Here is a 16,195-nt window from a genome sequence, read left to right as displayed (position 1 = left end):
GTAGGATGGTGTCTCCAGTGCACCCACCAGAGCACCCCACAAGAGAAAGAGCCAGCATTTGGACATCTGACCCACCCAGAGGGCACCAGCAACACTTTTCTGCCACTCTATCTCTCCTCTCTCTCCTTACCCAACTCTAGATGAGTCAGGAGTGGCATCATGAGTGGGTAAAGAGGAATGAGGAGTAGGGGAAGAAATAGTGCGTAAGCCAGCTACACTTCCCTTCCTCACCAAGTTTCCAAGCTGAGCCAGGGCAGCCTTCCATGTACCCACCTCGTCCATATCCCCAGCCTGCCCAGCTTGTACTCCAGCTTTTTTGACCTCTCCAGGTCAAAACTCAAGGGATGGGGCAGGGAGACAAGTAAAGGGCAGGAAAGAGATTGAATGCTGGGACTTCCCTAACGCATCGCTCCTGGAGTTGGCACGTGGCTCTTTCTATCGTGGGTGTTTTGAAGGTTCTTTGGGGATGTCCATGCCCCATTCCCCCTGAAGTTACTGACACAAGTGATGTAATTTCCAGCCTTCTCCTGACAACTCCCATTCAACCCCTGGTCCTAGGAGATCATCTCTACAAATCAGTTGGGCTCCTATAGGCCCTCCAGGCAGCCCCTGTGGGCAAATCCTTTTAAGACATCTCTCTCCATCTCAATGTACCTGGGACCGAGTATTCTCTATTCAAACATTCCATGTCACTTCCAGGGCCTGTGTGGTTCTCTTTTCTACGTTCATCCACTGAGGACAGACTATTATGCTAAACCATACATCTTTAGGCCTGGGAGGGTGGACAAAGAGAGGGGAGTTCACGGATGTACCTTGGATCTGCAGTCTGGGATGTTCACACATATGCACTTCATGGTGCAGAACAGAACCAGGGAAGAGAGGAAAAGGGGGATGAGGCCAGGGATCCATTTATTCTCTCGCCTCTGTCTGTAAATGTTACAGACATGTGAGATAGGAGAGGAGGCTAAGATGTCCCCAGCAGCCCAGCAGTGGAAACAGCAGGTGCTAAGACCCTAAAGTGAGAGAGAACACTGTGCATTCTGGGGACAGGAAAGGGAGGGAAGGAGAGAGTGCTATGAGTCTCAGTAGGGGATGGAGGTGGACAGGTGGGGTGGATGCATCACACAGAGCACTGTGAGCCTCGGCAAAGACTTTGATCTTATACCAGAGTAGTGAGAAGTCTTGGAGTGGTTTAAACAGGTTAACGGTGTAAGCAGACTGCATTTTAGAGTGACCTCTTTTGCTGCTTTGCGACTTGGTGGTGGGGGTGTTGGGGGGAAGACACAAAGAGTAGAAGCCCAAGGAAGAGTTGGGGTATTGATGTCATATTGAGACATAAGAAGTGATGACCTGAGCTAGGGCAGGGCTTCTGGAGATGGTATCATGGACCATCAGACACCTCAGGCTGCCTCTGGGCTCACACCAGCTTCCCCAAATATAGCCTGGTGGCAGGTGGTGAACTAAAAAGTGAGAACCAATTCAGTCACCATTTTTCTGCAAGTTGCCACTGCATTTCAGAGTATGTGGCACTTGAATGCATTTTTCTTACTTCTGGAGCTTTGACCAAAATCTCTGAGACAGGAAGAGCCCCTGAAAAGTCGTGTTACATGAAGAATGATTCTGCACCTGCAGGGATCCAAAATGCACTTCAATGGCATAAAGATTATTTTAAGCTAGAAACATCTGAACAAACAGCAGCTGCAGAAGCAAACAAACAAAAAGTACCTAAACTTTGCTGACTTAAGCAGGACTTCCTAAACACTGCTGCCATAAATCCCCTCTCTAGGAAGTTTACTGCCAGAGAAGAGACTAATCATTGTCACCATAATGAGTAATTGCTTAAACAAATGTTATCTGAAACTCCATACCTTCCATTTGTTCTTACATGGAAGTCCTCTCTCCGCCTCCCTTTCTCTTTGTTAAGTGGATATATAAACCCCTATTTTTGGCTGTTTAGACAGCCATATTTATCTGAAGACTCCTTTGAATAAACAAACTTCATCTTTTTTCCCTGTTAATCTGTCTGTGGTTGGTTAATCTGTAGACTCTGAACATAAATAGGTAAAGAAAAAGTGTTTTCTCCCAACACACTTTCCTTTTGCCAACAAGAGTATGGGTGATCGACAAAGATTTTCTATCTGGTACTGGATTTTATCTTCCTGGACTGCCAAAATTGCTGAATAGCAGAGGGTTGCTTACTCTCTCTTTCTCTCTCTCATGCATGTTAATTGGATTAGAAGAGATGGAGGAAAAGAGACCATATAGGAGACTGCACTGCCAAATGTACTACTAAAGGATAGCAGAATACTCCACTCCAAAATATGCCACGCTGGCATAAGAATTATTTTGAACTGAAGGTAACTAACTGAGAAGAGGTAGACACAAGAAAAGCTCTTTGCCTTCCCCATTTGCCTAAAAACAGGATATAACTTTACAAAGGAGTTCTTCCTCCTCTCCCTGTCAGGAAGAACAAAGACCGACGACAACTTTAGGCCCTCATCAGCCTGAAGGTGGCACCAGAGGAGTCGACATAACAGACTTCACTGACTAGCCTTTATCTACCATACCTTTCCCGTATATTTGCTTTCCCACAATTTTCTCCACCTGGAGACTCAAGGTCTTTCTCTTTCGTCTTGACACTTCTCTAAAAATGTATTGTTCCTTGTTGAAGATGCTACGTAGTTGAAGTTCTAAGCCACTTATTTGAGAACTAATCTTTCCCTGAGTATTTTCCATAGATATATAAAATATACATGTTAATACATTTCTCTGTTTTTCTCTTGTTAATCTGTCTTTTGTTACAGAGGGTCCCAGGCCAACTAAGAAGGGTAGAGGGGGTCAGGCATGGTAACTCATGCCTGTAATCCCAGCACTTTGGGAGGCTGAGGCGGGTGGACCACCTGAGGTCAGGAGTTCAAGACCAGCCTGACCAACATGGCAAAACTCTGTCTCTACTAAAAACACAAAAATTAGCCAGGTGTGGTGGCAGGTGCCTGTAATCCCAGCTACTCGGGAGGTTGAGACAGGAGAATTGCTTGAACCTGGGAGGTGGAAGTTGCAGTGAGCCAAGATCACCCCACTTCACTCCAGCCTGGGCGACAGAGCAAGACTCCGTCTCAAAAAAAAAAGAAAGGAAGAAAAAGAAGGGTAGAGGGAAAATTATGTTTTGTCCCCTACCTTATTTATATAAATCATTATATTTCCAATTTAGCCACAGACAATGAAGGGCTGGTGTATGCTGTAGAATGGCTGAAAAAAAGGAATGCTTTCTTGTTTTCAAAGTGATAATGGCCAGAAGGGTAGATGAGTTACGCTGGTTTATATTTAGTCTCGCTTAATTGCACTTAAGTAGAATGCTAAATGTCACCAGGTGGCTGATTATATGTTGACTGGACCAAAAACAGATTAATAGCTTCTGTATTAGTCTGCTAGGGTTGTCATAACAAAATACCACAGACTGGGTGGCTAAAACAGCAGACATTTAGTTCTCACAGTTCTAGAGGCTGGGAAGTGCAAGATCAAGGTGCTGACAGATTCAGTTCCTGGTAATGGTGGCCACCATCTCACTGTATGCTCACAGAACCTCTTCTTTGTGTGCATGCAGAGTGAGCTGTGGTCTGTCTTCCTCTTCTTATGAGGACAGTAATCCCATCATGGGGCCCCACCCTTCATGACCTCATCTAAACCTAATTAGTTCCCAAGGGCTCTACCTCCTAATACCATCACTTGGAGCAGGTGGGGGGAGGGTGGTGTTGGGGCTTCAACATATGAGTTTTGGGTGGTCACAAACTATGAGTCCATAACACCTTCTCTATAAATAAAGACTAATTAAAAAGTATTATAATGAATACAATACCAAACATTCATGTTAAAATGTGCCGTTTTTTTTTTTTTTTTTTTTTTTGTTTTGTTTTTTTTTTGCCAGTCTTTTGTTAGATCTTGCCTGGAGACATCAAACCCTCCTTCTTGTTCCTTGCCTGCCAGAAACTCAATCTGCCCTTGTGAGGACTTATACGTTGAGTTCTTCTGTCAGAAAAATCAAGTGTAGGAAAAAATCTTTGTATTTCAATAGAAAAGAATGCATCATCTGTAGCACACCTTCCTGCGTTATAAGATCCTAGGCCTGTACATTGTCTGAGCTATTTTGAAACTCTTTGTAAGTTGTAACTGGTATGTAAATGCTGTACTGTCTGGTTGTGATTTTAACTGACTTCTTCCTCACTGTGGAAAACTCAGTTTTGTCCCCATTTGCAATTTATCTTAACATTCCTTTACTCCATATAAATCTGTTTTTGAGTTTTCCTTTAAACTGGTTATAACACCTGCTTGCTTTTCTCAGATCATATAAGTGAAGTAAATTCTTCAACACGTGCTAATTTTTACATCTGTATGAGAGTCATGATTTTACCTTTTACTGAAAATTATCATTTAACACAGGGAAGCCTTTGGGAGGAAGTGGCAGGACTTGGCTTCCAAAGAAGAAAGGACTGAATCTCTGAGCCCTGTGTCTCTCCCCCATTTAGGTTTGTGGCCATGCATTCCTCAACTGCTCAGGCCCCGAAGCATTCAGGTCATTCTTGACCCCCATCTCCAACCCTGTATAGGCTAAATAATGTCTCCCCAAAGCTGTCTACATCTAAACCCTGGAAGCTGTGAATGTTTGTTATCTTACATAGCAAAAGGGACCTTGCAGATATGGTTAAATTATGGATTTTGAGATAGGGATGGATTATCCAGGCAGACCCATTGTAACCACAGGGAGGCAGAAGCATCATAGTCAGAAAAAGGAGATTTGAGGATCAAAGCAGGGTTGGAGAGATGTGCTTTGAAAATGGAGAAAGTGGGCATATGCTAAGGAATGCAGGTGGCCTCTAGAAGCTAGAAAAGGGAGGGGAATTCTCCTCTCAGAGGCTCGAGAAGGAACTAGTCTTGCTACTCGATTTTAGCCCCATAAAACTATTTTCAGATTTCCTACCTCCAAAATGGTAAGGGAATAAATTTATGTTGTTTTAAACCAGTAACTTTGTGTAATGTGTTACAATAGCAATGGGCAACCAATACAAATGCCATAGCAAATTACATTGGCTTCATCTTCAAAATGTAGCCAAAATCCGACCATTTTTCCCCAGTGCTGCTGTTAGCATTTGGGGCCAAGCCAGTTCCATTCCTTGCCTGGGCTGTTGCAATGGCCTGCATACGGGTCTCCTTGTTTACCCTGACCACCCAGCCTTTTCTGCTCCCTGGATGCAGTATTTGAGTCTCTCAGTATTTGAGTCTCTTGACTGTCTAGGAGGCCCTCTGGCTTTCACACCTGTCACTTTCTCCAATGCTTCAGTAGCCTCCAGCAATGGCCATCCAATTCCATTGTCTTTATAATGACTACTCAATAGTTCACACAGGCCCAGTACATTCCACCCACCAGGGCATCCCTTGCCTCCATATACCATCCTAGTTCACCATGCGTAACAGATTTGACAATTGCACTGCCTCATTTTGCTGGGGCTATTTGTACTTCACCTACAATCAGCAGTAGGGCTCTCCTTGCTAGCCAGCTGGCAAGTAAACAGCTCCAAAATCCCACTGTAAAGAGTTTGCTTTCTGGGACCACTGCTGGTATCAGCTGTTGTAGGTCAGGTTCTCTGGATTCTGACTCAGAGATGCAGATTTGCATGCAGACAGGTTTTTGGGGAGTGCTCATGAGATCAACACCTGTGGGAGAGGGATGGAAACAGATGGACTCCCGTGGGGAGTGAGGCAGACTGGAAATGCCCTGCAGCCACAACCAAGATCACTGCTGGCAATCCCAGAGGGAGCTGTGGAGCTGGGGCAGTGCTTTGGAACTGTCTGCACAGGGCACAAGAAGGCCAGGCCTTTATGACCTACATTCATGAGTCACTGAATGTGGATTAATTCTGAGAAAGGAGTGCTACTTTTGTTCTGTTTGTTTGTCTTTGTTTTTATTTTTTTCTCCAGATGGAGTCTTGCTCTGTCGCCCAGGCTGGGGTGCAGTGGCGCAATCTCTGCTCACTGCAACCTCCACCTCCCGAGTTCAAGCGATTCTCCTGCCTCAGCCTCCCGAGTAGCTGGGATTACAGGCGTGCACCACCATGCCTGGCTAATTTTTTGTATTTTTAGTAGAGACGGGGTTTCTCCATGTTGGCCAGGCTGGTCTCCAACTCATGACCTCAGGTGATCCACCCACCTTGGCCTCCCAAAGTGCTGAGATTACAGGCGTGAGCCACCACGCCTGGCCAGGAGTGCTACATTGAACAAGGCAGTGCTCTACAGCCATGAGCAGCCCTTAGAGAGGGACTCACCTGAGAGCTTTTGGCCACCAACATTCAGGATGAGTTCTGAAAGGGGTGGGAGGGAGCACGTCTGAGTGTCAAACTGGAGCATCTATCACAGTGAACTTTGATAGAAGTTACATTAGATTTTACCACTATCCTCCTTAAATTCCTCCAATGGCTTAAAATGAAATCCATGGGTAACAGACCCTACATACTCTGGCTACTTATTACCTTCAGAAGTATCTTCTTCTGGCTTATGTGCTGCAGCTATATTAGCCTTCTCTCTTGCCATTTGCTCAACAAATATTTATTGAATATTGACTATGGACCAGTGTTCTATATTGGGGCTAGAACTGTGGACCATAAGCTAAATTGTGGGACCGTCTGTTTTTGTAAATAAAGTTTTATTGGAACACAGTGACGCCTATTTGTTTAAGTCTTTTCCATGGCTGCTTTTGTGCTACGACAACAGAGTTGAGTAGAGGCCATACAGCCCCAAAGTCTAAGATATTTACTATTTGATCCTTTACAGAAAAAGTTGACTGACATTTCTTTTAGATCAGTGCTGTCTGATACACACACACACACACACACACAGACATTGAAGATCACAATTTAAGTTTATAAAAAAGAGAAATACATTTTAATGATATATTTTATATAACTCAATATCTACCAAATATCATTTTAACATATAACCAGTATAACAAATTATCAGTGAGTTATTTTACATTTTTCTTTTAATACTAAGCCCTTAAAATTCTGTGTGTATTTTACACTTATGGTATATTTTGAGGTGGGACAGCCATTTTTCAAGTGCTCGCTACCCACACGTGGTAGTAGCTACAACATTGGATGGTGCAGTTCTAGAAGTCACACAGCAGTGAGTAAAGCTGACCAAATTCCCTGCCGTCATGAAGCTAACATTCCTATGGGACAGAGAGACAATACACAAACAGGTAAAGTGGGTTTTATGCCTGCTGGTGATAAGTGGTGCCCATGACTTCACAGAGAACAAATGGAAGCTTCATATTTAGAGAGACCTTCCTAGACTCTGCCTTGGCTGATCTCATCCCTCCCCTTGGCAGATTTTAATCTGTATGGCTTCCCTGTAATAAAACATAACTATGAATACAACAGCTTTCCGTGAGACCTGCTAGCAAATTATGTAACCTGAGGGTGGTTTTGGGTGGTTTTCCCCCTTAATTACAGTTGGTGTCAGAAGTGAGGGTGGTCTCTTGTGGGGACTGTTCTCTCTAACTGCACAGTTGGCTTAAACTCTTTGGGGAAGGTGATGTGTAAGTAAAGACCAGAAGGAAACGAGGGGACTGGCCAGAAGTCTGTGGCCTGGGGCAGAGTAAGCACAGGGGAGTGGAAGGAGATGCCTTCTTTACTCACCGCAGTAGTTAAACCACTTTACGCATAGACCAAATGCTCATGCTTTAAAATTGTAGCATCAGGATTAAGGTTTAGGTTAACATTGAGGTTAGGGCAAGGGGCTGGAGACTAAGGTGACGTTTAGTGTTTTGTTTGGTCTAGGATTAGAGTCCGGGTGCGGCCAGGATTTAGGCTTTAGTGTTTAATATTCAGTGTTCAGACGTTTATAGTTAAGAGCAGTGTGGTCTCTTAGTCCGCAGCTGCGAAGAGGACACTCCGCAGACTCAGTGCCCACCAGCGGCCTCCCCTGTGTCCCTGTGACCACTGCGGCAAAGGTGGACACAGGAGTGCAAGTCACATCTGATGAAGTATGTCACATTTTTTATGGCATAAAAGTTCATAAATGCTCCACATCAGAAGAAATCAAGAAAAGAAAGAAGACCGTCATTTTTTGTCTTAGTGCAGACAAAAAGTGCCTCATTGTAGAAGAGGGCAAAGAGATCTCAGCTGGAGATATTGGTGTAACCATAACTGGTCCTTTCAAGCACTTTGTGGGAATGCTTCCTGAAAAAGATTGCTGCTATGCTTTATATGATGCAAGCTTTGAAACGAAGAAATCCAGAAAAGTATTGTTTGTTTGTTTGTTTTTGTGGGCACCAGAACTACCACCTCTGAAAAGTAAAATGATCTACACAAGCTCTAAGGATGTAATCAAAAAGAAATTTCAAGCAAATGGACCAGAAGATCTCAACTGGGCTTGTATTGCTGAAAAGTTAAATGGGTACTTAATTGCAGCTTTTGAAGGATGCTCTGTGTAGGCCATCACTCAGTGCCACAAATGGAAAGCTTCCATGTTTAATGTTATCCACTTGCTATATAAATAAAGCAAACATATGTTTTTAAAAAAGAGAAAACAAGAGTAGTGCTCAGATAGAATGTGTAGCTCATGGAATTCGGTACTGGGAGTCATGTTTAGTTCCTGGTGTGTGCATTTGCTAAACAGGATTCTATGAAACAGCCAAGGATACATACCCTCTTTTAATTAAATAATAGAAGCCAAATGAGCATTGTCTTAGAGTTTGGGAAGAAAATGTGTAACCCTAGAAATTATGCCCATTCGTGTATTATCAATGTGTACAAGTCACAGAAAGACATTTTGGAAAGTATATTGCCCAGGAACTTTTTCTGAAAAGGGTAATATGGCTGAAAGGATTCAGCCAAAAGAAAACTAAATTTAAGTAAAATAAATTAAAAATAAATTAAAACGAAGAGAGCTTCTGTAATAAAGAAGCATTTTATGTGAAGAGGCATTTATGTAACTATTGATAACAATGAAACCCAGTTATAAATAGTTAAATCTAAATATTTCTGATAATATGAAAAAGAAAGAGGTTTGATGTGAAAAATTAGTAAGGAATTAAACATACATATTTTTCCAACACTGTGAGTCATATGGGGGGAGAAGTTACAGTGTCCGGAATTTTGATGATCTGAGAGGTAAAGAGTTATTTAAACAAAAATAGTTGTTAGGCTGGGCACAGTGGCTCACGCCTGTAATCCCAGCACTTTGGGAGGCTGAGGTGGGCGGATCACTTGAGGTCAGGAGTTCGAGACCAGCCTGGCCAACATGGCGAAACCCCGCCTCTACTAAAAGTACAAAAATTAGTTGGGCATGGTGGTGCGTGCCTGTAATCCCAGCTACTCAGGTGGCTGAGGGAGGAGAATCACTTGAATGTGGGAGGTGGAGGTTGCAGTGAGCAGAGACTGCGCCACTGCAGTCCCGTCTGGGTGACAGAGCAAGACTGTTTCAAAAGAAACAGTTGTGGAAGTGATAAATGCACAAGGTAAAGACATTTGAACCTGAGGAAAGACGTGCAATTAAGAGTAATGAAAGGTAAACCTTCATCCTGGGCTTTCCCTTCATTGCTTTTCTGAGATGGATTCACTCTTTCCTGCCCTTGTCTTTCTTTGATTTCCTTATTTTGTTGGAATACATCCTAAATACGATGAAAGGTATGTTTATTCTACCATTTTGCTGTATTGGTGATTGAGCTAGGTCTAGAATTCTAGAACTTTAAAGGCTTGCTTTTTATTTTCTAGCCCCCAGGATTGCTGATGGTATTCTGACACCTTTTTTGTGTGTGTGTGTGTGACAACTTTTACTGCTGTTACCATTTTTGTGTGTGTGCCCGAAGACTTTAAGATTGCCTCTTCATTTTTGGTGTTCTGAAACTTTACCATGATGTGTCTAGTTATAGGTCTTTTTTCCATTCAGCCTATTTAGTAATTGGAGAGGGGAGCTTTGAGTATCTTCAGTCACCTATGTGAATTAACCCAGCCCTTTACTTGAAATATAAATGGGCCACCATGGACCACCAGACATTTCTGCAAAGCCAACAGTAAAATTGAGAAGGACTAGGATGAACAAACAGGAAAAAAAAAAAACAAAAAAAAAAACAGATAGCATTAAGGGAACTGAAAGTTGTAAAGTGCTGACTGGTCTCTCTCTAAGTCCATGACCACTGAAACCTCAAGTAGCTCAGAGTGCTGCTCAGCAACTGTCCTTCTTTTCCCCATTCCATCGGCTGCCCTAGGCAATGCCTTTATAGCTTACCTCTTTCAGGCCTCCAGTGCAGCCTCCTCATTCCACCTCAGCTGATTACCTTGCTCCTTACTTTCTCGAGAATTAGAAGTGTCAGAAGAGAATTTTCATGAGCTCCCATTGCCAGATCCACCCAGTCTCCTGACCCAGTACCCACACGCCTTGTCTTCCTTCCTATTTGTGTGCAGTAATTGTCTCTACTCTTAGCTCAGGCTGACTCCTTCCCTGAAGCCCTAGATCCTAACCTCTCTCTGCTTCTTAAGGACATGGCTTCACCATTCTCTGCCTTCTCTCCTGAATCATAATTTCTCCTCTCTCTACTGTATTATTCCCTTCTGCAAACATGCTGTTATTTTTCACATCTTAAAAAAACCACAAAAAGCATTTCCACTTTCCCCTCCAGCTACTGCCTTTCATCTCCCATTCTCTCTCTCTCTCTCTCTCTTTTAATTTTTTTTTGGGACCGAGTCTCACTCTGTCACCCACTGTCACCCAGGCTGCAGTGCATTGGCACAAACTTGGCTCACTGCAATCTCTGCCCCATGAGTTCAAGCGATTCTCCTGCCTCAGCCTTCCAATTAGCTGGGACTACAGGCACGCGCCACCATGCTCGGTTAATTTTTGTATTTTTAGTAGAGATGGAATTTCACCATGTTGGCCAGACTGGTCTTGAACTCCTGACCTCAAGTAATCTGCCCACCTCGGCCTCCCAAAGTGCTGAGATTACAGCCTTGAGCCACAGCGCCCACCCCCATTCTCCTTTAATCAAGATTTTGCCCCCACCACTCTACCCAAACAAATCTTGTCAAGTTCAGCAATGACCTCCTTATAACTAGACCCAAAGGTCAATTTGCAGGCCCCAGATTCCACTGGATGCAGGGAATCATGCCACCTACCTTGAAGCACCGTCTTTACTTGGCTTCCAGGACCTCTGCACTCTCCTGGTTTGCCTCTGATCTCACTGGCAGCTCCTTCTCACTCTCTATTGGTGGTTCTCCCTCCACTGTCCACCCTCCTAATATTGGCATCTCCAGGACTCAGTTCTTGACCTCTTCTCTTCTTTATCTACACTTCATGAATTTCTTTTTAAAGTCCATCTACATATAATATCTATAATCCTAACTTCTTTCCTCTGATCTCAAGGCTCATGTATTTCACTGCCTTGTAACATCTCCTTTTGGATCATAGGCATCTCATGCTTAGAAAGTCCAAAATTGAGCTCTTGACCTACCCCTCGCCTCCAAAAGAGCTTCTTCCGCAGTCCCCCTCATCCCTCAGTAAATGCTAATTCAGGTCTCCTAGTACTCAATCTGAGAACACAGGAATCTTCTCTTTTCCTCACATGACACATCCCAAGCATTATGTATTACACAAAACATACCCATTATATATGCAGAATCTGACATCTCATAATCATCTCCATTTAGCTCGTCCAAGCTATCATCATTTCACACCAGAACCTTCTGAAATAGTCTCCTAACCAGAGTAGCCAGCTTGTCTCAGTTTGCCTGGTACTTTCCCAGTTTTTGCACTGGAAGTCCAGTCTCAGGAAATCCCTCAGCCCTGGGCAAACCAGGATTATTGATTATCCTACTTCCAACTGGAATCTTCTCTTCTTCCGTTGCCTCCTTACAGTCTATTTTCAATACAGCTAGGGTGATTCTTTTAAAATGCAAATTTTATTATGTCACTTCTCTGTTCAAAACCCTTCAATGGCTTCCTACCCAACTTAGAAAGAAAGCTATTGCTTTCAGTGGCCCACAAGACTATAGGATCCACAGGCTTGTAGGAAAAGATGGAGAGTTCGGCTTTGAGCAGGCTGATATTGCAGTACTGTGGAATGTTCAACTGGCAATGTCCAAAATTGAATGGAATATCAAGAATATCTTCTGTTTGGAAAACAAAAATAGATGGCTATGGAAAAACTTGCAAGAAAGAATTCTAGGAAATTAGACATATTTGTTAAAATGAAAAAAATCAGTGGTAGGCCTGAAAGACAAAATTATAGAAGCTCTGTCTGGTGATACTAATGATATATTCATAAGTAATATGCATATGATATATTTATATATTATATAATATAAAAATATACAAAATAAAGACATATAAATAAATATATTTAAAAATACATTTGCAACATGATGCACCAAATTCCCAAAATCTTCCGTGTGCATCTTTCCAAACCAAGGACACTCTTCTACATAAACAGCATACAACTCTTCCAATCAGGAAATAAGAAATCAGCTCTAACACTAATATCTAATCCAAAGAATATATTCATATTTCGCCAGCTGTCCTAACAGTGTCTCTTTCCTGTCCAGGCCAGGATCACACTTTGCACTTCATACACAAGTCTCTTTAGTCTCTTTCAATCTGGAATAATTCCTTGGTCTCTCCCTGTTTTTCATGATCTCAATAGTTTGAAAGAGTGCAGACCTTTCAGTCTGTAGGATGAAGCTCAGCCTGGTTCCACCGATGTTTCCTCAGGACTGGGTTCACACATGTGTTCTGGGAGTGCTGAAGCTCAGCCTGGTTCCACCAGTGTTTCCTCAGGACTGGGTTCACACGTGTGTTCTGGGAGTGATATACGGAAGGGCGGCTGTCCTCTTCTCACTGCATCACACGAGGGGGCATACAATGTGGGCTCGTCCCCACACTGGTGATGTTCATCTTTAGCACCTGGTCAATTTGCGTCAGGTTTCTCCACATTAATTCATCATTTTTCTATTTGTAATTGATGAACATTTTATGGGAAGATATTCTCAAACTATGCCAATATCCTGTATCCCATTAAATCTCCACTAACTTGACTTAGTAGTTATTGATTACTTTTGCCTGAATTAACCACCATTATGGTGGTCGTAAGTGGTGGTTTATCTATTATCATCATTCCTATGATATATATTAGCTGCCATGCTACTATAAGGAAGACATTTCCCTTTTCCTCCATTTACTTTTTTCCTTTTTAAAAAAATTACTCACACTCAATCCTTTACTTATTTTTATTGACATAGACTCATGGATTCCTATTTTATTCAGCAGATTTAATCCATTATCATCAGTATTTATTTTAATATCAAATTATTCCAGATTTGGCTACAGGATAACCATTGAAATTTGTACCCATGAGCTATAGAGATGTCCCCATCATTCTTTGAGTAATTCTTTACTTTCTGGCACAAGAAAATGTTTCAGGTTCATCTTGTAATTTCCCTGCCTTGGCCTCAGAATTACTTATTTCTGCAAGAAGTGCTAGAGTTGAGAATGATATTTGGAGACTATAATCTAGGTACTTGGTTGCTTATTGCTTCTGGGCCTTCCTGCCTCATATTGGTGTAGGACGGGAAAGTTAGGAGCTGGGGACACCCTCACTCTCTCAAGAGCAAAGTAATTTCTCAACTTTCATAGGCCACAGACTTACTCATCACTGCGTCTCTTTGCATCCTCCTTCTTTTAATCAGCTTCTTTGCCTGCACGTGGGTCTCTGTGCCCATCAGTCTTGAGTTTGACCTGACTGCTGAACTGCCCACCATTATTGGCTATGAAGTCTGCAATGTCCAAACTGTGAGAGCAATAATCTGCTTGTCTCTGTCCAGTCTATAGATTGGTTCGTCTTGGGCTTGGGTTCTACCTCTAGTCTAATCACTTTTGGTCAGGGCAGTTAGCAGTGTTACAATAGTGGCTGGGACAGCCCTGACAGAGCTGTAGAGAAGATGGTGCAGTTTCTCTAGGGAGGAATGAGTCCTGTGAAGGACACTGACTACATCTGCCACATTCTGTAGTCACACATTAGGTTCTTATAGAGAAGTTTTTAGATTTTCAGAAGTGAGGACATTTGGTAAAGGTTCTGTGAATCTGAACATTAAGGATCATTTTGGGTTCATGGATCAGTTATTGGGAAACACTGATCTAACTCCAGCACTTCAGTTTCTCAGATGAGTAAACTGAGGGCCAGAGAGAACAAGAGACTTGTCTTCAGGTACATGGCCTGTCAACAGCAGATCTGGTATTAGAACCAGGGCTGGCCATCCAGTGAGGCAAGAGAAACATCTAAGATGCAAAATGTAAGGAAGCCCTCACCCTCAGGATCATGCAAGTGCCCTAGGGGTTTCCCTTGACTCACCCTAGGCCCAGCCCAGATTAGAACTCTAGGATCCTGCTTGCCAGGAGGGAGAGATAACATCTGGCTTGCTGTGTATGGGTAAGAGGGACTGATGGGGAGTTTTCCTGTGTTGCCACCTTCAGGGAGAAGGAAGTTCCTGAGGAAGGCTGGTTAAGCTAGTGTTCCCAAAGTGAAGGATCCAGTAGCTTGGGATGGCTGCTCGCTGGAGAAGCTTGAATTATCCTGCATGCACAGAGCACTGAGGCCCCTTCAGTCTGGGTGGAGAGTTCCTGGCCTGGGTTATCTTTAGCTGGTTGCTGAGAGTTGCAGCATTTCTCAGCCCTGGTGATGGACACTTCTCTTTTCCCCCGTCTCATAAAAATAGACCTTCCCTCCAACCAGAACTGCCTTGTTAAATTTGTTCTTAGGAAGACAGGATGTGTAGGGTTTGTGCTTTTCTAGCCTCCAGTCTGGTGTCTGCTTCCTTCATGTGGAACTGCTTACTAAGAATTTTACCACAGGAGGATTTTAAGAAAGTAAATTTTGGCTTTGTTGTTGGTTGAGGTTAAAAACAAAACAAAACAAAACAACAACAACAACAACAACAACAAAAAACCATCAAGATAGTCAAAAGAAATAAAGGAGAGAAGAACAAAAGAGAAACAGCTGAACCATTTTGTGACCCTTTTTCTGCTACTGCCCTGGTCAAAGGCACAATTCGTTCTCACCTGGATTCCTGCTGCACTCTCACCCTGATTTGGTGTGTGCTCAACAAGGCAGCTGTTTGCTAACATGCAGATTAGGTAAGAAAATGGAAATGAAATAAAAGGCATTCAGATTGGAAAGGAAGAAGTAAAACTACCTCTATTCACAGATTATATGATGATGTGTATCCACTAAATCCACTGAGAAACTGTCAGAATTAATTAATGAGTTTAGCAAGGTTGTAGGATATGCAGTCAATATGTAACAATCAATTTCTATACCTTTGCAATGAACAATTCAGAAATGAAATTAAGGAAACAATATTTATAGTAGTATCAACTAGAATAAAACACTTAGGAATAAGGTTAACAAAAGAAGGGCAAAACTATACTCTAAAAACTACAAAACAGTATTGAAAGAAATTAAAGAAAACTAAATAAATGGGACGAAATCCCATGTTCATAATCAGAAGAAAATAAATATTGTCTCAAATACTTAATAAATATTAAGCATTAAAATAGCAATATTCTCCAAATTGATCTATAGATTTGATGCAGTTCCTATCAGTATCCCAGCTGGCTTTTTAATAGAAATTGACAAGCCAATCCTGAAAATTATATGGAGACTCAAGGAACCCAGAAGAGCCAAAAATAATCATAAAAAAGAAGAAAAAATTAGGATTTATACTTCCTAATTTCAAAACAATAATCAAGACAATGTAGTACTTACTTAAGGATAGACACATAGATTAATAAAACAGAATTCAGAGTTCAGAAATAACCCCATTTATCTATGATTAGGTGAACTTTGACAAGGATGTCAAGACTATTCAATGGGGAAAAATGAGTCTTTTCAACAAATGGTGTTGGGATAACTGTACGGCCTCATACAAAAGGATGAAATTGGACTCTTACATTGTGTATAAAGATTAAACCAAAGTGATCAAAAACCAAAATGTAAGAGCCAGAACTATAAACTCTTAAAATATTGGTATAAGTTTTCATGACCTTGAATTTGGCAACGGATTATTAGATATGACACCAAAAGCACAAGCAACAAAAGAAAAAAAATTGGAGTTCATAAAAATTAAAAACTTTTGTGTTTCAAAGGACACTACCA

General features: G+C 42.1%; 1 protein-coding gene across 1 annotated transcript; it reads left to right on the top strand.

The window, feature by feature from the left end:
* The first annotated feature begins 7,204 nt into the window (after positions 1-7,204).
* LOC129489137 (destrin) lies at positions 7,205-8,518 on the top strand. The gene is made up of 2 exons (XM_063639047.1): positions 7,205-7,249; positions 7,898-8,518. The coding sequence occupies exons 1-2, from the start codon at positions 7,205-7,207 to the stop codon at positions 8,483-8,485; spliced, it is 633 nt and encodes a 210-aa protein (XP_063495117.1). The 3' UTR covers positions 8,486-8,518.
* The last annotated feature ends 7,677 nt before the right edge of the window (positions 8,519-16,195 follow it).

The sequence above is a fragment of the Symphalangus syndactylus genome, chromosome 1 (genome assembly GCF_028878055.3).
Source record: "Symphalangus syndactylus isolate Jambi chromosome 1, NHGRI_mSymSyn1-v2.1_pri, whole genome shotgun sequence".
Lineage (NCBI taxonomy): Eukaryota > Metazoa > Chordata > Mammalia > Primates > Hylobatidae > Symphalangus > Symphalangus syndactylus.
This window is presented reverse-complemented; position numbering and strand designations above follow the sequence as displayed.

Excerpts from the sequence above, each read along its gene's own strand:
- LOC129489137 (XM_063639047.1), top strand. The coding sequence starts at position 7,205 with ATGAAGCTAACATTCCTATGGGACAGAGAGACAATACACAAACAG. Across the intron at positions 7,250-7,897 it reads GAGAGACAATACACAAACAG|TTAAGAGCAGTGTGGTCTCT; the intron begins GTAAAGTGGGTT and ends AGACGTTTATAG.